Source organism: Cicer arietinum, chromosome 3, assembly GCF_000331145.2.
Source record: "Cicer arietinum cultivar CDC Frontier isolate Library 1 chromosome 3, Cicar.CDCFrontier_v2.0, whole genome shotgun sequence".
Classification (NCBI taxonomy): domain Eukaryota; kingdom Viridiplantae; phylum Streptophyta; class Magnoliopsida; order Fabales; family Fabaceae; genus Cicer; species Cicer arietinum.
Genome location: NC_021162.2, coordinates 76363922 through 76387921, shown reverse-complemented (window position 1 = coordinate 76387921; position 24000 = coordinate 76363922). Strand labels below are relative to the sequence as shown.

Below are 24000 nucleotides of genomic sequence, written 5' to 3'. Positions count from 1 at the left end.
TTAAGTTTAATTGATTAAGAGTCGATTAATTTAATTTATAATGAGAGTAAACTATCTATTTTAGAATGAGGATTTGGTTTGAGGCCCACGTTGTCTGATGCTCATATCAAATGGTGATGGATGCAACGAAGAATATCAATGAGATTGAGATTTAGTATGGCCATCCTTTAATTGAATGAATTAGAGGAACTAGCAAAACTTTAAAGAGCTTTGGAATTGGCAACTTCACAATCTATAAATAAAATTAATTTGATTTTTATATCCTCTACCAAATTCACAGCAAATAAAATTTAGATCCAAAAATGTAGCGTGTGTTCTTAATTAATTTTTTTTAATTATTAAAATTTTGAGGTGGTTAAGGAGGTTTTATGTCCAACAAACATCCGCGCTGTGTATATGGACACATAGCTAATGCAATTATTACTTTATTTTCGTGGATCAATATACAAAACCCATATTGTTAATTTTTTATGTAATATACGGGTTGGTAACTTCAACTGGGATACTCGTGTGATACTCGAGGCAATCCAATATTTTCAAGACGGTTTGATTTGTAGAAAAAATACATGATTGGAGAACACAACTTCAATTTTAGTGTTTGATTCAGAAGCGGGTCTCATAAAATTAAATTACAAAATAAAATTATCATTTTTAAGGGGAGTTTGTTTAGTGAAAATAGTGGATGTGCAAATATATTGATTACTCATGTGTGCCTGTACGTATATCGATAATATTTCACTCTCAATCAGTGTAACAGTATTGTTTATTTATCTATATTTTGATTTGATGGAAGTAAGTTTAAGAAAGTATCTCTTAATATTAAAAATAAAATAAATAAATAATTTATTTTGTTTAAAATGATTTAAAAAAATATAATACAAATAGATTTAGCAATGCAATTGAGGTTCAATCACAATGAATAAAAAATCTATTGTTCGATTAAAATAATTATAAATTAATTTTTTTTTATCTCTCAATTGAACTCTAAAATACTAGAGTCTCATTCCTAAAATCTAAAAGTAAAAAAAAAAAAAACTTATTGCATTTGGCGGATGAACTAATCAATTAATTTGACAATCTATTTAATCCCATTTATTTATTTATATTTATATATATTGACAAAACATGAATGTCTGGTGCCTTCTATTTGGGCCAAAATTAAGAGGCCTAAAGCAAGAGTTTGAGTTGCCTTATGCTTGAGTTGGTCCTATGTGGTACTACATGTAAACTCTATTTCTTTATGCATTTTAACATATTGCTTGGTATTTCTTTATACATCATAAACTATCGTTAACATGGACATTGTTGGACCTACAACTTAATTTATTTATTTAAGGAGTATGTCGTATCATTTATCAACAATTACTACAATTCTGAACATGGAACAAATATGAAGTCACCAACTATATGGTTTGATGCATTAATATTGTGAGAAAGGATTCTACAAATGTCATTATCTTAATCTTAATTCAATACATTTATAATGTCATAATATCTGTTGCCACAAATGTAAGATTAGCTGCTAAAGAAAAATAAATAAAAAATCACAAAATCATTTAAATGCTTGAAAACAGAGACTTGCCAACAAAAAATGTTGGTACCAAGCATTATCACAAAAAACAACTACTATTTGATTACATCAAGTAAGAAAATAACGACTAGTGTGAATTAGAGCCATCAAATATAATTGCAGGTCTGGCAAATTTTCAAGTGTGACTTATTTTAATGCATTTTTTTAGTTGAACTGAATTCGAATGGGATCTCAAGACTTTAAAATAGAGTAATTTGTCAATTATGTTATGCAACAACTTAGTTAATTTTATGTACGTTTATTTATTATTTTTTTCTTAAAAAAAAACATAGTTAATTTTATGTACTTTATTTACCTACACTAAACAATTTTTAACTTGGACAAAGTTATTTGTTATATAAAAATAATTTTTAGGCCTAAAATGAAGGCTTATGCTTAGGGCGTCCATAAACAGAGTAGTTACGCACTAGACAACAAACAACTTCATTAATTTGAAAGACACGCATATGCCTCATAGAAATAGTAAAGTAGATAAAGTGCCCAAACCCCAACAATAACCAAGACACATGCATATGGAATAAGAGAAACAAAAGTAGGTTATCTTCTATTCCCACAACTCATACAATTAAAGACATGAGCTATCAAAAGGTTCACAATCACAACTACAACAACAACTAATATCCAAAGAAGGTTGGGATGCCAGGAAGCAATTAAGTGGTACTAGTACATACTAGTATATGTATGAAGAAGTATTAAACTTGATGCACCTAACAATGATGGGATCCCAGTCCCACGAAGCAACAAATACATGTAAATAGTTACATGTAAATATTATAGATTCAATTTTTTTTAAAAGAGTTTTAGTCTATATTTTACATGGCGCAAATGCTCCCACCACAACACATACTCTTCATAGTTCGACTCTTCTATCTATTTTCTAATATATATATATTTTTATCATTCAGGTAATTAACTTTAAAACGAAATTTATGCGATTTCGTCTTTTTTTAATTAACCGTCTTATTTGTTTTTTTGCAAAACCAATTAAAACAATATTTTTATTTTTTTAAAGGAAAATTAATAATATATAATTAAAAACATTAACTAAGTTTTTGTGAGTCTTGAAATCACTTTTAATTTTTTTACTTTTTGAATTTATAGTAAATATTGTAGCTAGGTACATGTAAATTATGATTATTAAAAAATGGTTAAAAAAATATCTAAAAATCTTATTTAAATAAGGTATTGAATGGTAAGAAAGTGAAAATAATAATAATATATAAATGTTTGAAATCAGTTTTTTTCCACTGTCACTTTCATAATTTTTATTAAATCTAGAGATGATTCTTGACTAAGTTCTAATAAATTAAATATTTTTTTTTTTAAATTCCTTCGTATTAAATAGCATAACTCTTTAAATAAATATATTAGTTCAAAAAAAATTTACTTAAACAAAAAACTACTGGACCATGGAAGCTCTCACTTTAAAATGCTTTTTTTGTGTGCAATTTATTACGTTTCACAACACTTTCCTAATGAAGCATAGATATATATTACTATAATTTACCACCATTTTTTTAGAATTGTAGACCATTTTCTTTTCTCACTCACAGACAGTTTGCTCCATGCTTCACTTTAGATAACTAGAATTCGCCTATGAGTTTATCAAAGCAAAACTCGATAGATGGATTAGTTTCATGTATGAAATATTTTATTTAACAAACCAAAAACATGTATTAAAAACGGGTAAACTAATACAAGGAGTGCCTCGCAAAACCATCAAAATAAAGTTTACAGCTGAAAGAGAAAATACAAAACCATTGCCAAAGAGAAAAGCAAAGCGAAGAAATGAAACTGATAAACGTTACGCATTACTTGCCTGACATGCAAAAGGGTCCTCTCCACCAACGTTTTTTCGCTGCTCTCTATTTGTCTCTCGATCCAAGTTTCTCTTTGATTTTATCAGTTTGGATTAGACTATTTTTAGTTTTAATTATTGTTTATAGTATATTATTTTGTATTATGTATCTCTTAGAAAAATATATTTTTTTATAAAAAATAATTACAAAAAAGTTTAATAACTAAAGGAAAAAATATCAAACATCATAAAACAAATAAAGTAGTACATTCAAAAAAGTTATATAGTGTTTATAGGCTAGAAGGAAAAAAAAATGAAATGTTCAGTAAAAGAAAGAAATATAATCGTACATTATTATGTAAACATTTAATAGAATCTTTGGAAATATAAAAATGTACATTTAACATAGTATATACATATGCATGTTAATATATTTTTGGTTTGGATTAGATCGGTTTTCAATATAGAAATTGAAAAACCAATCAAATTTACTTAATTTTTTTTTCCACTTTCAATTTTTTGGTTTGGTTTATTTTTCAATTTTTGATTTTTCGATTTATATTGGATTGAATGTGAATACTCTTAATATTCATACACTTTTAACAAAAGTAATTGTTAATTTTTTTATTAACTGCTAAATTAAATTAAAATAATAGATTTAATTAATAACTTACCTAAATTTATAAAAAAAATTAATGTACCACTTTTTTATTCAAAAAATTAAAGTACATTTTTTTTTGTCATTCACTAAATATATATTTATTTTATTTTGTATTCAATTAAACATAAAAAATAAACAATGTGGTAAACTATCACTAAAAGATGAATCTAAATAAAATATCAACTTAAAGATATACTCATTTTTAGTGACGGTCAAGAAAATAAATAAAAAACAATAAAAAAATTTGTATTACTTTTTTAACTTTATTTTTTTATCAAATAAATAAAAGAGAATTGTAGTTATTTAATAATCAATCATTTCTCTAATTTATTTTTTATACATAATATATTTCTTAAACGGCATTAATTGTGAACCTAATTTAGTCTGACCCCGTTCATAGGAAGCAATGACTCACAAAAAAAAGTGAGAAAAGATGATTACCAAGTCCGTCCCACACACACACAGAATATCTCATTTTTTCGAAGCTTCGGACCTGGCTGTGTTCTGTTTTATTACTGCGATTTCGTCAGCTCTGATTCCTTGGAATCGTCTTTAGCGAAAGCACTTTTATCCTCTACCTTCCCATCCACCACCCACTACCCTACACCTCCTTCTTAAATCTCTGTTTACACCCATTACAAATAACAAATAACGGAAACAAAATATATTTTTAATCTACACATCCCAATAAAAAGGAAACACCCCTACGTAATAAAATAAAAGTAAGAGGGAAATTAATGAACGGATGAGATTAGGCGAAGCGGCAGAGATGCGAAGCTGGTTATAATTCCCCACTCACTAATTCAGTCACCCCAATTGTTTTGTGTTTGTTTGTTACTTGTAACACAGAACAGACCTTGTCTGCTTTACCTTTTATTTTATTTAATTTTAATTTTATTTATTTTTTGTTTTTGGTTCTTCTTCGTGTGGGTGTTTCTGTCTCTGTCTCTTTCTCTCTCTTAAACTCTCTCTCACTCTACCTGACTCCAAAATTCTTTTGTTTTATCGTTTTCTTTCAGCAGATCTCACTGTTTTGCTTAGAAGAAGCGGATCGGAGTAGAATCTTCTGGAATGTACGGACTTTGATCAAACAAAAACAAACTCCGTCGTCGCGATGGGTCAGTGTTACGGGAAGACAATTCCCAACGCCGGTAACGACCGTGACCCCAACGTAACCACCATAATTGCCGCCTCCGATGACGGCAATCGTTCTCCGCTGCCATCCGCCGCCAATGGAACTCCGTCGGTTAAGAACACCCCGGCTCGTTCCTCCTCGCACGCCAGTCCATGGCCTAGTCCATACCCTCACGGCGCAAACCCGAGTCCGTCGCCAGCTAGGGCGTCGACGCCGAGAAGATTTTTCCGACGACCGTTTCCGCCGCCTTCTCCAGCAAAACACATAAGGGAGTCTTTAGCGAAGAGGTTAGGGAAGGCGAAGCCGAAGGAGGGACCAATTCCGGAGGAGAGTGGAGTGGAAGGTGATTCACAGTCGTTGGATAAGAGCTTCGGTTATAGCAAGAATTTTGGAGCTAAGTATGAGTTGGGGAAAGAAGTGGGGCGAGGGCATTTTGGTCATACTTGTTCTGCTAGGGCTAAGAAGGGTGATCTTAAAGACCAACCTGTTGCTGTTAAAATCATTTCCAAGTCCAAGGTAAGCATGCCCTCAATCCATATCCAAATCCAATTCCAATTCCAATTCCTCCCTAATTTTATATATCTACCTTAATCTTATTTGATTTCATAACTTGATTTTAGTTTTTTTTTCTTCTTTCAATTATCTATTTGTATGTATGTTGGTTGTCTGGTGGAGTTGGTTGTGATTACTTTGGATTATTGTGATGGCATTTGGATCATTCAGGTTGATCTTAATTGCCACTTCGTTTTGGTCTTTGCTTAATTCATTTTCAGAAATGTATGTGATTCTTAGGCTATTGCTATTTGTCATGTAGTTATCCTATGCATTGTGCTTACTGCATTGTTTCACAGTGTCAATTGAATTGGGAACTGATTGGAAAGTTGTCCTGCATCACCTTAAGAAGTTTCCTGTCTGATTGGAGTTCTGAAATTTGTAACCTGTAAATGATATATCATCAATCACCAATGTACTCTAAAATTTATTGATTTTGTCGGTTTATGTTGATGCGTAGAATATTTATATCATCAAGGGATTTGGAAATTTATGGAACGTATATGCTATTTTGTCGTTTGCATATTGCTCGTCTTCTGGATATCTTCAGTTAATTTCTTGTACCATTAGGGGCGGACCTTCATTGGGATATGAGGGAGCCTTGCCCCTCAAGTTTTTATTTGATAGTTATTTATGCATAATATATGTAATGTTTTTCATCTATTTTATCACCTTGTGCAGAGTCGCAGTGGTTAAGCTCGTTTGTGCATGTAACGGGTCCTAGGATCGATTCGCGCAGGAGTATTCTTTTTTTAAAATTTCCATTGTTAAATTTTGCAACCAAAAATAGCGAAACGACTCTTGCAGGAATCGAATTCGGTGTCGGTGCGTGGTGCGCCTTGTTTCAAAAAGGATTGTTACGATGTTACAATCGGCATCACAACCAACATTAACAATAATATGACCCATAAATTGTATTATAAAATTAAAGAATTTATGCTGTTTAAGAATATTACTTACCTATTTTGGCCCCCTCGTGGAAATTGTTTGATTATTACTTACCTTGTTTGTCCAATCTTATACATTACGAAACATATGTTTGGGAATGTCTTTAATCATATCTTCTATTTGGGCCATAATTGGTCTTATGATTTATGCAACTGTTGTCACTACCATATTGTATAATTCATGAATTCATGCTTTATAAACTATATTTAATTCGTAATTTTTTCGATATGTTACATAAACTTTTTGCTGCATCTTAATAATCTTCATTTGGCAGATGACCACAGCAATAGCAATTGAAGATGTTCGCAGGGAGGTGAAGCTATTGAAAACTCTGTCGGGCCATAAGCATCTTGTCAAATTTCATGATGCTTGTGAGGATGCCAATAATGTGTACATAGTTATGGAGTATGTCATTTTTTCTTGTTTTCATAATCATCTATATTATAGAGACTTTGGTGTAAGATTGCTAGAGAACTGAATCTTTGTTATGTTTTCTTTGTACTTATTTTCTGAAATGGACATTTTGAACTACAATGTGGGCATTGTTTTTCTTATATCCATTGCTTTTTTGTCAGTCTTTGCGAATTATTTCCAGTTTCTCAGTTTTTTCGCTTCATTGTGCCATTTCCTTTTCAGATTTTTTTTACATTAGGACTTAGGTTTAATCACAATTTTTTTTATACTCAGTAAAACATTTCTAAGTCTCTAATCAAAATATATTTTGATGGAGGATACTATGTTTAATTAAACAATTGAACATGCATCTTCTAATTGTGGTATACTCATATAGTGATGTTTATGATTTTATTTTCTTATCAGATTGTGTGAAGGTGGGGAGCTTCTTGACAGAATTTTGTCAAGGTCAGTTTTTCTGCTATAATTATGATTTTCAAAGAGGGTTTTCTTTGGGGAAGGGATAGCTGGTAAAACCCCATAAATTTTAGAATCTTATTTACCAGGTTGTCCTTTTTTTTTGTTTTTTTGTTTTAACTCAATATACTCTTTTAGTTTGATTGAAGAATGTTCTCTTCTCTTTCAGGGGAGGAAGGTATCCAGAGGAGGATGCAAAAGCTATTGTTCTGCAGATTCTAAGTGTAGCTGCCTTTTGCCATCTTCAAGGTGTTGTGCATCGTGACCTGAAGCCTGAGGTTTGTGCTTTAAATCTTCTTTCCTATAATAACTTGTAACATGTGGCTCTCATTTTAATCTCATGTGTGTTTCATTTTATCTGGACAAGAATGTAAGGAATTTTGATTATTCGTTGTGCTGTTTTAATTTTACAGAATTTTCTCTTCACTTCAAGAAGCGAAGATGCTGATATGAAGCTTATTGATTTTGGTCTGTCTGACTTCATACGGCCAGGTTATAAATTATCTATTTTTACTCTATTAAATGTGTTAAATAGGCAAGTTGCACCATTATGCACACTTCACTGCCATTGCTTGCTTTGCATAAATTTTTAGTGACAACGTGTTGTGACTTGTGACCATTTAAGTTGTATTAGTATTTGTAATGGTTAGTTACTAAGCCATTTTATTTTTGTCAATTCTAATTTTTGCTGTCTTTCAAAAATTTGTATAGGATTTTATGTCTCACTATTTTCAGAGTCAATTAGATGTTCCATGCTTCATCCATCTGCATCTTCTTGAAATATTTCAGAGTTAAATATTTTAAAACTAAAAACAACAGAAAATGGTTTGTGTGACCAGATTGGTTTCCTAATGAGTTATTCACATTTGTATCCACTGATATCATGTAGAAAAATACATCCTTAATTGTACGTGACATTCGAAAATGCGTAGTGCCTTAATGGCTGGGTTCTAGTCTTCACCCTTATTGCCTGCATGACACTTAAAGTACTTAGTATTCACTATTTCTGTCTCTCGGGTCGTCCATTTTTTCATTATTGAAGATTGCTGCTTCTTTTCATTCATGCTTCATTATATTTTTATGGATATAAAAAATCTTAACTGTCCCCTTTGTCCATGCTGATATACAGAGGAACGGTTGAATGACATTGTTGGGAGTGCATATTATGTTGCACCTGAGGTCCTTCACAGGTCTTATAGCGTGGAAGCAGATATATGGAGTATCGGTGTTATCACCTACATCTTATTATGTGGAAGTAGACCATTCTGGGCACGAACAGAATCTGGAATCTTTCGTACAGTTCTCAGAGCTGATCCCAACTTCGATGATTTACCTTGGCCATCCGTGTCTCCAGAAGCCAAGGACTTTGTTAAAAGGCTCCTAAACAAGGATTACAGGAAAAGAATGACTGCTGCTCAAGCTCTAAGTAAGTTGTCCTATCAATTTAGATCAGTATGGCGGCTATAGCCGGTTTTATATGCTTTGTAATGTTTCTAATTGGGTCATCATGAGATTCTCAATTTTGGTATGTGTCATCAAAGTATAAGTGTATAACATTTTGACATTAATTTATTCTTATTGAATAAATTCACACATCTTGTTGGTTGTGTAACTGCACGCCTCAGCAGAATGAAGAAAATAAATCAGTATTATGAAAAGCTTTCAATATCTTTCTGTTATTTATCATATAGCTGAGTATTAATGCTATGGTAGATAGCTAAATATTACTCTCTTGGTTCTATTAGGAATAGTCATAGTGGTAGTAACATTATCATTGCAAATTAAATTTTAAAACTAATTAATGCATGTTTATGTAATTGCAGCTCACCCTTGGTTGAGGGATGAAAGCCGTCCTATCCCTTTAGATATATTAATTTATAAATTGGTGAAGTCTTATCTTCACGCAACACCATTCAAGCGTGCAGCAGTTAAGGTATTATTTATTTCATTTATTGGAATATGCTTATACTGATATAAACATAGGAGAGTTAATGATATCCGTTATGGCGTCGTTTGATCTATACTGATAAGGCATGGTGGTTGTTGTTGTTGTTATTTCTTGTTTTGATTGTTAATTACAAAGTTGTTACTTATTTTCTCTTAGTTTCGTTTTTTATATATATTTTTGTAACGGAAACAAAGAAAATTAAAATTTGTTTTCGCTGGTTTTTGTACAACATTTGTAAATAGGAAAAAATAAATAAATAAATAAATAAATAAATAAGTGGTGTCTTTTAACCCAATGTGAAAATATAAAATGAAAACAGAACTTTTTCTAGGAATTTTGTTTTCATTTTCAATTTGATGTTTCAGCTATAATTAGGTTGTAGTTGTAGATTAGATGGGGGATAGTCCACTAGTTAGAGTAGAGGGAAACCAAAGAGAACTATAAGTCATCAAGAAAAATTGGATTTTAATGTTTTGTCATTAGAGTTTATTCATGGCAAGACATTGTGATGTCATTTAGATGAAACCAACCCCTCACCCCCATAATTTGTGCACGTTAATTGTTATTTTGAAACTAGAGGATTATTTGTTGATAATGATTTATTTTTTGGAACTTATTTTCTGCACTGGATTCTTACTCGTCTTTTCACTTATTTTTTCCAGGCCCTTTCAAAAGCATTGACAGAGGATCAGTTGGTGTATCTTAGAGCGCAATTCAGACTTTTGGAACCAAATAGAGAGGGGCACATCTCCCTTGACAACTTCAAAATGGTTATCTTCTGCTTCACTGTTAAATTTGATTTTCCACTTTTGAGAGTTTGTGATCGCTGCTCCCTGTAAATTTTTGTGTGAGTTTTGACCATTCATCATTACTAATCAGTCTAATATTGAACTTGCAGGCTCTTGCACGTCATGCAACCGACGCCATGAGGGAGTCAAGGGTTCTTGACATCATACATACGGTGAGTCATTATTCGTATTTAGTATGTATGCACAATTTTTTTTTTTATCGAATTTATAACCATTGCATTTGATCTTTTCAACATGGATGTTCCTAAATATGCATTTGGGAAATTTGGCCCAATCAATTAGTCTTCTTACTACATGTGGTGAAATTACATAGTAGTGCACATTAGGTTGGTGATATGCCATATTGTTTTTAAATTCATGAATGCAAGTTTTTTCATGGAAATCATTAATGATTCATCTTAAACTTGTTCTTTCAGTTATAACAAGTTACTTATATCTACTAAACTTCTGCTTGTTGGCTGAACATTTATTATTTTTTTGTGAAAACTTAGTTCCACGTTTTGACCAATCATATTTCTCTCTTGGTTTGTTAATTAATTTTATAGATGGAACCGCTTGCCTATAGAAAGATGGATTTTGAGGAATTTTGTGCAGCTGCAACTAGCACATATCAATTGGAGGCACTTGATAGGTGGGAAGATATTGCGACCACTGCATTTGATTATTTTGAGATAGAAGGAAACCGTGTGATATCGATCGAAGAATTAGCAAGAGTAAGCACTTTAATTTCGTTTCCATACAGTTATGCTGCCCTATGCCGTTTTTAATAAATATACTGTTAATTTAACTGCAGGAGCTAAATCTTGGTCCTTCAGCATATTCAATTATCAGAGATTGGATTCGAAATACTGACGGAAAGCTTAGTTTACTTGGGTATACAAAATTTTTGCATGGCGTGACTCTCCGGAGTTCGAACCCTAGACCTCGTTAGTCTTGAGAGCACTTTGGCATATAAAGGTGGGAGAAAAAGATTTATAGGTTTATTTATAGATTCTATAAGGATTATTATTTTCTTCATTATTTATCTTTCGAGGTGGCGAAAAGTGGAATGTGTATAAAATGAATGTGTTGGCAAAGATGGGAAATGTTGAGAGTAAATTTGATGTTAAATGCCCCTCCTGCCATGTTGTGCTGATAATATATGCTCCAATGGGTTTGGGCCCATGCTTATTCATTTCTTTGTGAATGCCAAAAATGACTTACCAAGTCAAAATTAAAGTAACTTGTGTCAATATGATTTTTTACTGCAGTTATCTGGAAATTATTTTTCTTAAGACGACAATAGAATTCAATGTGTGTGTAAAAATATACTTGTACAAATTTGGGTTCCGTCCAAGTGGAGGCTGAAACATTTCCAAGTACAAGCTTCTCCCATAGGGTGTTCATTTCAACATTTGTAGAAGCTCCTTGTAAGGTTTGCAAACCAAAAAACGCAACTTAACAACCATCGGGCTTTTTGGTATTTGTGACAAAGATGTTAACAATCAACATGATTAAACATCATCAAGTGGTTGTTGAGGTGTCGGGATGAAATGTTATGTTGGTTAACTGTTGTACCAGGTCGCACTATCCTCAAAGCCATACCTTAGCATATAAGGGATTTTTTTGGAATTTTAATATTATTTACCTTAACCACATCTAGAAAACAAGTCTAGGTCACTGTCATCGTCAAGGGTCTAGCGTTCTAATAGGAGCATAATGTAGTATTTTAGGTTATAGTTAAAGAGTTTGTCTTTCTATCTATTCGTTTTAGTTTTCATACCGGTCTCCTTTTGGACCCCTACTCTATGTCAGGCCCAATCCTAGCTCAAGAGTATAGCCCCTACAAAATATTATCCATGCTTGACAATTTTTACAAGGGTACATATGGGGAACTTGTTACAAATATTTCATATTCTACTGATTTTTAAATTAAAATTAATAAAGAAAATTCTAAAATTGGTATCAGCAAATTAATATTAAATCAATAGATTTTAATTTTTTAATGTAAACTGTGTGTATTGTTTATGCAACTGCATAGATAAGGACTTGTTTGAATGAGTTTTATTTTTTTAAAATTATTTCATAAATAAATTTTTAAAAACTGTTTTTAAAAAAGAAAAAAAAAGAAAATTAAAAAAAAAAAATCAGTTTGACAACTCTAATTTTTAAAATAGTTTTTGGTTAGAGAGTTAAAAAATAAAAAATAAAACATCATTTATCTGTTTTTTTTTTAACTTAAAAAAATATAATATTAAAAATAGTTTTACAAAACATTTTTTAAAAACAAATAATCCAAACAAATTTTTAATTTTTAAATTTTAAAATGCTAAAGAAGAGTTTTTAGGATTCAAACAAACAAACTCTAAATCTTTCAATGAGTTGTAAAGTACTCTTAAGAGTTTCAAATGAAAAAAATATTACATTAAATTGATTACATTTAATAAATAATTTTATTTTCAAAATATGCCTACAAAATAAATTTTGCATAATTTTACTAAAATATTATTGTGAGGTTTAAAATGTTTCATGTCTAATATTCTTGTCTAATATTCAATCCTCCCTTGAAATTGTAGTAAATACAAGCATCGATCGTCAAAGGCGACCCAACACAACCTCGGATAGAGAATATGAAGAGATGGGTGGTGGAGTGGATTCAAACTTATTTCAGCTCTAAAAAGAACATTCAAAACTTAGTTTTAAGGAAAGTAGATGTTTGGTTGTGGCGATATAGGAGAGAGAGATTACGTACATTGAATTCAGTGACTCGAAAGATAGAAATCGTTTTGGTCCTACATGAATGTCATTTCCCTCTTTTCAATTCTTTCCTTTTCCAAATTGAGTAGTGCTCTTATTACTCAAATTCCATTCAATGGTGACAAATTCATCACGAAACAAAAGTAAGGAAAATAAGAAGAAAAGCATCTACAGTATTTATTCTTCTTTTCATTATTAGTAAAAAATTATCACTAATTTGAATAATTAAAATTTTGTAAGGAACTAAATTCATTTTTTAGTCTTTCATTAAATTAAATATCAAGAAGGAAAAAAGAGAAAAGAAAAAGCATGAATTTTTTTCTTCTTTTCATTATAATTTTTTAGTACAATTCCTTACAAAAGTAAAACAAGTAAATACATAAGTAACAAGTAATTAATTAACAACATGGTGTCGTCATCATCATCGTCATCTCCACCATCACCACTCAACTAACAAAGTAAAAAAGCAAGAATTTACAACACCAAATCAATCAAGTATGGTTTTCAAACTTCAAAATTCAGAAGCCAAAACAACGAGTATGATGATGAAAAGACTTTTCCCTATCAATCAAACCTCTTATGTTTCTGAACTCTTCAACATGACAAGGAATTGTTATTGTTCCTTTCTGATCAAATCCAAATTCTTCCTCTGCTTCTTTGAGAAGATGCATGAAAAGTGGGTGGTTGAAATACATAACTGGCACAACGAATCTTTGTTGTTCTTCTCCTTGACCCACTTTGATTGCAAGACACCCTTTTGGTACACCTTGCTTCTTCACACACTTCTCACCACTCTTCATCTCTGCAACAACAACAAAAAACAGAACACCAAAAAGAAGAAGAAGAAAAAAGGAACCAAGTTTTTCTAATGTGTGTGTCTCTGTTTGAGTGTGTTTCAAGAGAAAACCTTAACAGAAAACAAGTAATAAAGACATGGATTTAAGGGTGTTGGAAAGTACATGGACATGGTTGATATAATCACTTTCGACAAAAAAATAAGAAACGCATTGGAAATGCGAAGGACTCTGCGGGGATTTATACGACAGATTGAGAAATTTTGTTGTGCTTTGTGTCAACACTGATTAATAACTTGGATTCTACACCGTTTGATTTTACTAACTTTCATGATCGTAGGCATATTTTGTGGACGCACTAATTAGAAATCTCGTATTGTGTGTTAGTGGGTTAGAATCGGATGCAACTTGACCTTTTACCATGTCAACTTTATATCCGTACGATCAAGGACAGATGTGCTCATCACATCACTCTCTTAATATTATATACTCACGTGTCCAAACTCCCCTAGTTTCTTTACTTTTTTATAAAAAAAAATATATATATTTTAAGTTTAATTTTAATTATATGTTATGGGAAACGTCTTTAATAAATCACAACTTTATATATATAACTTAAGAAATACTATATCCATGCCACAATAATTATGATATTTGTAAAAATAATTATATTTTTTTAGTTTTCTATATAAAATAAATTACCATTTGTTTCAATTGTGTCCATTAATTAGTGTATTTGTAGTTGTGGTGGGGCAGAGGAAACAATTCAACATATATTTTTGGAATGCATACACTATGGTCAAATGCGATTTGCAAGTCATATAGTACAGATAAATTTGCCAATAGGTCATAGTTTGTTGGTTTGGTTCAAGGAGGAAGGGTCAAACGAATATTCTCTTTTGTATTTGATTAGAAGTGGTGTGTGGTCAATGTGAAAATTGTGTCGTACTGTTATTTTTTGTCAATTAGGCTCTAGAAATGTAAACTATTGGGATATAGTTATGATATTTATAAGTGATTTGTATAAGTGCTACGTGATTAGGAGTCACCATTTTGGCATCATAAGTTAGAACTTGGTAAGACTTATTCTTGCACATAACATTTCTTGTGATGTGTAGTGTTTAGTTTATGAGTATATTTCGTTTTGATTTTTTCAAAGAAAAAAAAAATGTTATATGCATAACTTTTAATTTATATTATTTAATTTTATATTTTTGATAATGGTTAACAGACTAATTTTTAATAAGGGTAACTCAATAAATATCTATTATCTTTTGTTTATTTATGATTTTTTCTTAATTTGTGTAAAACAAGTAAATGCGACAATTGTTTTATAAAAACCAAATTTGTCTCAAATTGTGTCTTGTTTTAAATATAAATAAAACATTAATACTTCTTTTTTTATCATATGTTTACTATTTATTACTCTCTTCTATCAATTCTATTACTTTTTCTGTCTTACAATATCTGCCTTATTTGTAACAAAAGTTATATAAAAAATTGTACTAAAGATTGTACAAAAATTACACCACTTACAATTCAATATTTATCATTTTGCATTAATAATATATTTCGATCAAAGTATTATTTTCTATATTTCATTTTTACATGTTTCTTAATTTGTAGGACATGGTCAATAACTTGTAGTATTTACAATTTACTACTTATTTATTGTGGAATGAAAGTAGTTAAGATCAAAATCAATTTTTTTTTATTTGATGAATATGGTTGAAAGTGTTAAAAAAATACAGTTACACAATGTATTTTAAAAAAAATAAAATAATATAACTCAACTAACTTATTCTCCGATCATTTATTATCAAAATTTTAATGGTAATAACCATATAGTACTTACTGAATTGATCAAATATTATTTTATCAAAAAGTAATTAAATTTACTTAAAAAAATAATTCTTAAATAATATAACAACTTTCCATTTAAAAAGCAATAATATAACAACTTATTAACTTATAATGTGAATTTTTTTTTATAAAAAAACATATGTAATTCTTTTAATAGAATATTCAAAATATACTCTAATTTTCAAATATTAAAAGAAAAACTTTTACTTTATATTCAATTTAACTAAATTTCTACATTTAAATGATTAGATATATATAGTTAATGTGTTCCATATTTTCAATTGATTTCTTTTATTGTAAAATAAAGTAAAAATTAAGTTATTATAAAAAAAATAATAATAAGTTTCCTCATAGAATAAAAATTAAATGGTAGCTTCAAATATTTAATTTGTATCCAGTCAAAAAAAGAGGAATTAATTTGTACACTTTATTATTGAAATTTAATTTGTTTCATCATTTACACATTTAAGAAGTTATTTTTAGAGTAAATATAATAAAATCACATTATGATTTAATTTGATCGGTTACATAAATAAATAAAAAAATTATACTATCTATACATAGAAATTACTATAAATATAAATTTAATAATTATTATTTTTACATAAAAATGTGAAGATCTATTTTAATCTTTGGTAATATATGAAAATTCTAATTTTGTCATTGAAAAAATAAAATTTATTGTTAGTTGTTGAGAAAAAAAAAAACTGAGGCATCTTATAGTTCATGTAATTAATGTAACATAAATACAAGTAAAACATAATAAAAAGATTAAATTGTTTCGGATAATTTTTCTCAAGACAAAAATTGATTTTCATTTTTTATAGATATAAATTTAATAATTATTATTTTTACATAAAAATGTGAAGATCTATTTTAATCTTTGGTAATATATGAAAATTCTAATTTTGTCATTGAAAAAATAAAATTTATTGTTAGTTGTTGAGAAAAAAAAAAACTGAGGCATCTTATAGTTCATGTAATTAATGTAACATAAATACAAGTAAAACATAATAAAAAGATTAAATTGTTTCGGATAATTTTTCTCAAGACAAAAATTGATTTTCATTTTTTATAGATATAAATTTAATAATTATTATTTTTACATAAAAATGTGAAGATCTATTTTAATCTTTGGTAATATATGAAAATTCTAATTTTGTCATTGAAAAAATAAAATTTATTGTTAGTTGTTGAGAAAAAAAAAAACTGAGGCATCTTATAGTTCATGTAATTAATGTAACATAAATACAAGTAAAACATAATAAAAAGATTAAATTGTTTCGGATAATTTTTCTCAAGACAAAAATTGATTTTCATTTTTTATAGATATAAATTTAATAATTATTATTTTTACATAAAAATGTGAAGATCTATTTTAATCTTTGGTAATATATGAAAATTCTAATTTTGTCATTGAAAAAATAAAATTTATTGTTAGTTGTTGAGAAAAAAAAAAACTGAGGCATCTTATAGTTCATGTAATTAATGTAACATAAATACAAGTAAAACATAATAAAAAGATTAAATTGTTTCGGATAATTTTTCTCAAGACAAAAATTGATTTTCATTTTTTATAGATATAAATTTAATAATTATTATTTTTACATAAAAATGTGAAGATCTATTTTAATCTTTGGTAATATATGAAAATTCTAATTTTGTCATTGAAAAAATAAAATTTATTGTTAGTTGTTGAGAAAAAAAAAACTGAGACATCTTATAGTTCATGTAATTAATGTAACATAAATACAAGTAAAACATAATAAAAAGATTAAATTGTTTCGGATAATTTTTCTCAAGACAAAAATTGATTTTCATTTTTTATAGATATAAATTTAATAATTATTATTTTTACATAAAAATGTGAAGATCTATTTTAATCTTTGGTAATATATGAAAATTCTAATTTTGTCATTGAAAAAATAAAATTTATTGTTAGTTGTTGAGAAAAAAAAAACTGAGACATCTTATAGTTCATGTAATTAATGTAACATAAATACAAGTAAAATATAATAAAAAGATTAAATTGTTTCGGATAATTTTTCTCAATACAAAAAACAAAAATTGATTTTCATTTTTTATAGACTAAATTGAGTTTTATATATTTATTCTTCTAGGAATAAAATAGAGTCTTCACTCTACACAATATTAATTTTTATTTTTATTTTTTGAATAAGAAGGGGTCAAAACCTAAGAGAACATTTCTTATTATTATGTCAATTTATATGATTTTTAAATAATATTTATACTTTTTTGTATGTAGAAGAGATGCAAAATATCACAATAAATCAACATACAACTGTTAGGTCTCGAGTTCGAATACGAGACGAGACACATAATATAATAATATCGAAATTTATCAGTTAAGTTAGAACTTAAAAACAATAATGTTCATATCTTATTATTATTATTATTATTATTATTATTATTATTATTATTATTATTATTATTATTATTATTATTATTATTATTATTATTATTATTATTATTATTATAGGTCGACATTTTGGTCACTCCTTTAAAATTTATAAATAATTTGATATATTTTAAATGTTGTGGTATACAATTTTATGATATAAAACCATCTAGGTACCTTAATTATTCATATGTCATTCATTAAATTACAAAAAAAAAAAATCTGAAATTGAAAATTAAGTTTTTATAGGATTTTATTGCGATTTCGTAAGTTTAATTATTCTAAATCATCGCATGATATGTTACATTATTTTAAACACATCACATCACCAATTTTTAGTTAAAAATATTGTAATACAAGACCAAAACTATTTAAATTTTAAAATAAGGAAACCAATTTCGTAAATTATTAAAATATCATGCCTAATACTACGATTAAACTTTATTGTTATTAATTATGGAAAACTGTTATATTATTATTTTTAAACTATGGCATAATATCAAAATGACACATTACATGAATGAACATTTTTCAAACCTTTAAATTAAATCAGATCAACAAATAAAAATGTCCCTAAAAAACAAATTAAATGGTTTAATAATTATGATTTTAAATGTTTTACATAAATTGTACCGTACCAAAAGATTTCTTTTTTGTTGCATAAATGCTCAATTATATTTCATATCGTATCATATTATAATATTAATTGTTTAAATATCTGCACCAATATTTACGTAAAGAAAATTAATTAGACGTGTAATTATATACGGTAGACATATGCTAATAAAATTATAAAGTTAATTTTTTTTATTGGAAAAGGGATAAGCCCCAACAACAAAAGGAAACACATGAAAAAAACACGCCCTTAGAAAAGGATACAATACTTCCATTAGTTAATAAGGTAAAATGAAGCAAAAATAGGAATTTTTTACATTAAAATTTTACTCTAAACTGAATATGTGAAGACTATACTTAACAAAAATATAAATAACTTCCTTGGCTTCACAAAATATGTAAGATAAGAAATAATGATTCATTTAACCAAATATATCAACAATTTATCGAACAAACAAACTAACAAGGTGTATGTCGCTACACCCATCCAAAATTAAGTGTAAAACTAAAATATCTAACATATTTTAATTATTAAATAAAACATAATAAGAATTAAATACCAAGATTCAATGTACTAACTACATTATTCCTCCTACCCTGATAAAAAAAAATTCCTCCCACCTGAAATGAAAATGAAAAGGTTGTAGTTTTTATGTAAATGTTTTGAATTAAAACATAGTGAGTGATTAATTTTAGTTGATTAAGAATCTGTTAACTGAGGAGTCATACAAGTTGGTCAAATTAAGGAACCCTCCTTATAGTTCTACCATCTCTTTACAAAAATTATTATTCCTGAATTGTATCGATCTAACTGGGGAATACAAAAATTGGTGTTCCTTCTTAAACGAGAACCCATCACTTCAAGATATTGATGGATTACAAATAATGATCAATATGAAATGCTCAGAAGTTTCCAAGCTAGAATATCTTGCAGGATATCTGTATTCCCCTCACTTATATTATTCTAATTTTGAATTCCATATATTTTTTCTTATTAGAAATATGCTTTTTTATTGTTTATTTTTTTTTAATAAACTTTATATTAATTGATGGAATTTAAATGGTCGACGAACTTTAGTTAAAAATTATTTATTGTTCGAAAAATTTAAAAATAAATTTTAACTGAAATAATTACTGATTAATTTTAATTTATTCACCATTCAACTAAGAATCAATAGAGATTTTTTTTTTTAATTTGATTTTCAACTCTGATATAATACCAGCAAATTAACAACAAATAGCGTGTTTAAAAAAGAAAAGGAATATAGAAGGTTTCGGAGTAAAAAAAAAATGACAGATGCTTATTTTTGGTAGTTAATGAATTGAATATAAGGAAAAGAATGATGAAAGTGGAGGGTGTATTTAGTTGGGAGTGTAGGTAGAGCAGTACCACTACATTTGCGGGTTGCCGATTCCTTTTGCCTTCTTGCTTTACTATTTGACTTATTCTTATTATTATTTGGTATTGTGTGATGCATACTCAACAATATAACTAGCTCTCATGTTAGATGCAAAGTCAATAAAGTAAGTTATGCAAAAGTTAAATACCCTCCAATTTTGAAGGAGGTAGGCCATGGCCAAAAACTATACTTATTCTACTATTTTTTATATATAGTCAAGTTGAGTTTTTGAAGGTGAATAAATATTCACGGATTGAAGACTTTCACTCTCGTCTTTTTAAGGGGTCTTATGTTAGACTGTTTGTTGGATAAAAATAACATATGTCTATTTATATCTGAGGAAGTTTTTATTTAACTATTTAGAGTATTTTATGATGTATTTGTGAATATTTATAAGTTTTTGGATCATGAAGGGTTTAGAATATCGTCGTATTGAATCAAAGCAATCACAAAATAAATTCGACATTATATTTTTATTCAAAAAATTTAAGAAAATCAGTTTATGAATCATCTCACTATATAACACTCAATATCTACTTTTTATTTTTATCCATTGTCATAATTATTTTCTTGCATTTGATATACCAACACTAACATACATGTGTATCTTTCTATTTATTTAAAACAATATTATTTTAGAAAAATAATAATAAAATATATTATCATGTACAATTCCTTTGTTCTCTTACAATAAAGTATTGACATGTAATCACATTCTCATTTAGGCAATTTTACTAATTTAGTTTTTTTTTTTTTTATCATAATGACTATAACTTAATTTTTTTAATAGAAATTTTGTATTATCGGCATTGTTAAGTTTGGCATTTCGAATATGTTGTCAGGGTATATTTGATGAATTTATATAAATAAAAAGGGAAATTATGATCCAGCTTCTGATATGCTAAAAACTAGTGAAAATCAGTAATGGAAGAGTTTGTTTCCAATAGGTGTTGGCAAATAAAAAACACGTCTAAAATTTTGCTTCCATAGAATTTGAGTGGGTGGGGAGCAATCCTCTAAAAAAAAACTGATTATTCGGTTGGGCTTCTCATGCCCCTGAACAGCGGCCCATTATTCCTTCGGATATGAATCCAAAAAAACTAAGTACAAAAAACTTTATTTTACACCCCCTATAATTTGTTCCTACACCCAACTAATTTTTTAAATCTCAACTTTACGCCCACAAATGTTCCAAGAATTTCAAAAACAAATATATGAAATTCCAAATTGTTCACATTTATAAAAATCTGTAGCAAAAAAAGAAATTCACACGATTTTTTAAAGTGGTGTTGAACATAGAAGCTTATGTTTTTTTTTTTTTTAGGGTGAACATAGAAGCTTGAATACAAAGAATTTCACATTATTTTTTTCATACTTTTTTACATGGTTCTGTAGAAAGAAAAAAATAAAAAGTAAGGTTGAACCCCCACAAAAAAAAGTTGAAGTGAGGACGGAATGATGGGGAAATGGTTTGGATTTATTGCTACTAGTGGCCATCATGGATCACAAGGGACGGTGTTGTTATTTATGATATATAGTGGTTTCAGATTATTCATTGCTTTCCATCACTGTGAACCACATTTCTAAATCACACTTCACATTTCTAAATCACACTTCACATTTCTAAATTACACGTCTTAGTATCTAAATCACACTTCATTTCTAACCCTACTTGAACTGAGCTTTTCAATTATCTGTCAATTTCAAAATAGCCATTTGTCTCTTTATGGCGTCACTCAAGTTCATCTTTAGACTATAATACCAAATATTCATTATTACACTCATTTTATAAATATCTCTCTTTTTTCTTTGTCATCATTTTTTACTTTTTTTTATCTCTTCCTTGCTCTTAGTCTCTTTTTATAATCACTATTACTATTTTCACATATATCAAGCAAAATGGAAAATGAATTTTATGCTTTTAGAATATCCTTTATTATATAAAAGTATTCAACTTGAATTTCTCATCTTCTAAAATAAATCAATAATATTTATAAAATATAAACTTATATTTAAGAATAATTTTTTAAAGGAGACTTATAATTAAAGAGAGAGAAAGAGAATATTTTATTTCTCTTCATTCAAAAGGTGCATAAACTCCCCTCGAATGTATAGTTCAATAACATAGATAAAAACTAGTTTCATAGAAGTGATTCAGAGCTTCATATCTAGTATTTTGAAGTCTCAAGCTAGAAACTTGTTGTTCATTTTATCTATACCTTGTATACATGATGAATTTTCAGTAGTTCATCTAGGACCAATATGTCCATGATGAAAGAAAAATATAAAAAATGACACTTCCTAATAAAGGTTTACAAAATAATTAAGCTAGCTAGATACTTTAATTAATTAAATATCCTAATTAGATATGGTTATGTATGTGTTGTTTTGAGAGATCAAGCCCTGAAACAGCCAACAAGGGGATGTTGGTGTTGGAGTAACTTATTGTCGGCATGAATAATGTGTTGAATGTCCTTAAAGTCCTCAACTTGACAAGGGATAATTATAGTTCCTTGTTGAGCAAAACCATACTCTTCCTCTGCCTCCTTAAGTAGCTTAACAAAAAGTGGGTGATTCAGGTAATTCAATGGTACTGTAAATCTTTGTTGATCTTCTCCATGACCCACCTTTATTGCAATACACCCTTTTGTGTGCCCAACATGTCTTCCATGGTATGTTTGTGGAACTTGTTTAAAGCTTTTGCCTAACATCATCATAAGCAAACACAAAAGAAAAGAAGATGACAAAGTTGTTGCTTTGGTTTGGTTGAGAAGGATATGTATGAATGGATACTTAGGAGGGTTTTTATTGCAAGTAAGAATTGAGAAATGGATAGGAACAACACTAGGAAAGTTCCAAGGAATTCAATGATGTCTAAGAGCGTTGAATGTCAAAATAAGTCAATTCACTGCTAAAACTATATTGTCTACCGATTCATTCTAAAATAATTTCTGAGATATTATGACTTAGTCAAATCAGAGACACTGCTTTTAAAAGTGGGACCGTAGTTAAGGAGCCATAATTAATTATATATATGTAAAATTGGAACGCGGATAATTCAACTAATTTGTTTTGATTTTTGTGTATGAATGAGATCATTGAAAATTTCATAGAAATTAAAATTTTAGATAATTTCAATATTTTAATTTTAAATTTTGTTGTTTAGATAAATAAATTGTTTTTTAAAATTTGAACTATTTTTTATAAACTTAAAAAGTTTTGGTCAAAAATAAATTTTTAAATTGGGAAAAAAATTAAAATTTTGGAAAAGTAGATGGACTATTTTGCAAATTTTTATAGGTTAATTTAAAAAATAATAATATATGGACTAAGATGCAAATTTTGAACACACAAATAGTCAAAATTATAAATTTGAGAAAATTATAAGAACCATTTAATGATTCATAACTAACTGTATTTGAAATTCTCTAAATTTTTGACAAAATATTTCATGAAATTCTCTTATTTAAAAAATTCTCTAAAAATGTTTTGAATGTTATAGAGAATTGTTGATTTTACTTCCAAATTGATTATAACTTAAAGTTAAAGATTTATAGTTTTAGATTAAATAAGTTTTTATTCCCTATAAAATCTCATTATTTTGTTTAGTGTTTATAAAATATTTCATTGATTTTTAGTCCCTTAAAAAATTTATTTTCATTCTTGGTATATGATTTTAAACCAACTATCGTGTATCATATTTTTTTTGTAGTAATATTTAGAACATATTTAACAACTTACGTACAAAAATATATAATTTTTTTTATGAAATGATGAATTATATACAAAGTTTTAATTTTTTTATTCTAAATTTTTGTAGAAAATTTTCCTACAATATCGCAAGTATTATTGAAAAAAAAA

The 24000-nt window shown here is 28.1% G+C and overlaps 3 protein-coding genes across 4 annotated transcripts; 1 reads left to right on the top strand and 2 right to left on the bottom strand.

Moving 5' to 3' along the window:
* Positions 1–4577: 4577 nt before the first annotated feature.
* Positions 4578–11544, top strand: LOC101492964 (CDPK-related kinase 3). 2 transcript variants are annotated; one of them, XM_012714258.2, is made up of 12 exons: positions 4578–4830; positions 5070–5701; positions 6960–7090; positions 7505–7546; positions 7725–7833; positions 7969–8047; positions 8685–8981; positions 9379–9488; positions 10166–10273; positions 10402–10464; positions 10858–11025; positions 11106–11544. In XM_012714258.2, exons 2-12 carry the CDS (start codon positions 5165–5167, stop codon positions 11241–11243), a joined length of 1782 nt encoding a protein of 593 aa, XP_012569712.1. In that variant the 5' UTR covers positions 4578–4830; positions 5070–5164; the 3' UTR covers positions 11244–11544. The 2 variants fall into 2 exon arrangements, with proteins under 2 accessions (XP_012569712.1, XP_004494853.1); XM_004494796.4 differs by lacking the exon at positions 4578–4830 and having other exon boundaries at positions 4874–5701.
* A 1809-nt stretch (positions 11545–13353) lies between these two features.
* LOC101492633 (auxin-responsive protein SAUR32) lies at positions 13354–14159 on the bottom strand. Its single transcript, XM_004494795.4, has one exon. It carries the CDS (start codon positions 13846–13848, stop codon positions 13567–13569), a length of 282 nt encoding a protein of 93 aa, XP_004494852.1. The 5' UTR covers positions 13849–14159; the 3' UTR covers positions 13354–13566.
* Positions 14160–22535: 8376 nt separating this feature from the next.
* On the bottom strand, positions 22536–22850 carry LOC101492295 (auxin-responsive protein SAUR32-like). Its single transcript, XM_004494794.4, has one exon. The coding sequence runs from the start codon at positions 22848–22850 to the stop codon at positions 22536–22538; it is 315 nt and encodes a 104-aa protein (XP_004494851.2).
* Positions 22851–24000: the final 1150 nt, after the last annotated feature.

Excerpts from the sequence above, each read along its gene's own strand:
- LOC101492964 (XM_012714258.2), top strand. The coding sequence starts at position 5,165 with ATGGGTCAGTGTTACGGGAAGACAATTCCCAACGCCGGTAACGACCGT. Across the intron at positions 7,547-7,724 it reads CTTGACAGAATTTTGTCAAG|GGGAGGAAGGTATCCAGAGG; the intron begins GTCAGTTTTTCT and ends CTTCTCTTTCAG. Across the intron at positions 10,274-10,401 it reads CCCTTGACAACTTCAAAATG|GCTCTTGCACGTCATGCAAC; the intron begins GTTATCTTCTGC and ends TTGAACTTGCAG.
- LOC101492633 (XM_004494795.4), bottom strand. The coding sequence starts at position 13,848 with ATGAAGAGTGGTGAGAAGTGTGTGAAGAAGCAAGGTGTACCAAAAGGG.
- LOC101492295 (XM_004494794.4), bottom strand. The coding sequence starts at position 22,850 with ATGTTAGGCAAAAGCTTTAAACAAGTTCCACAAACATACCATGGAAGA.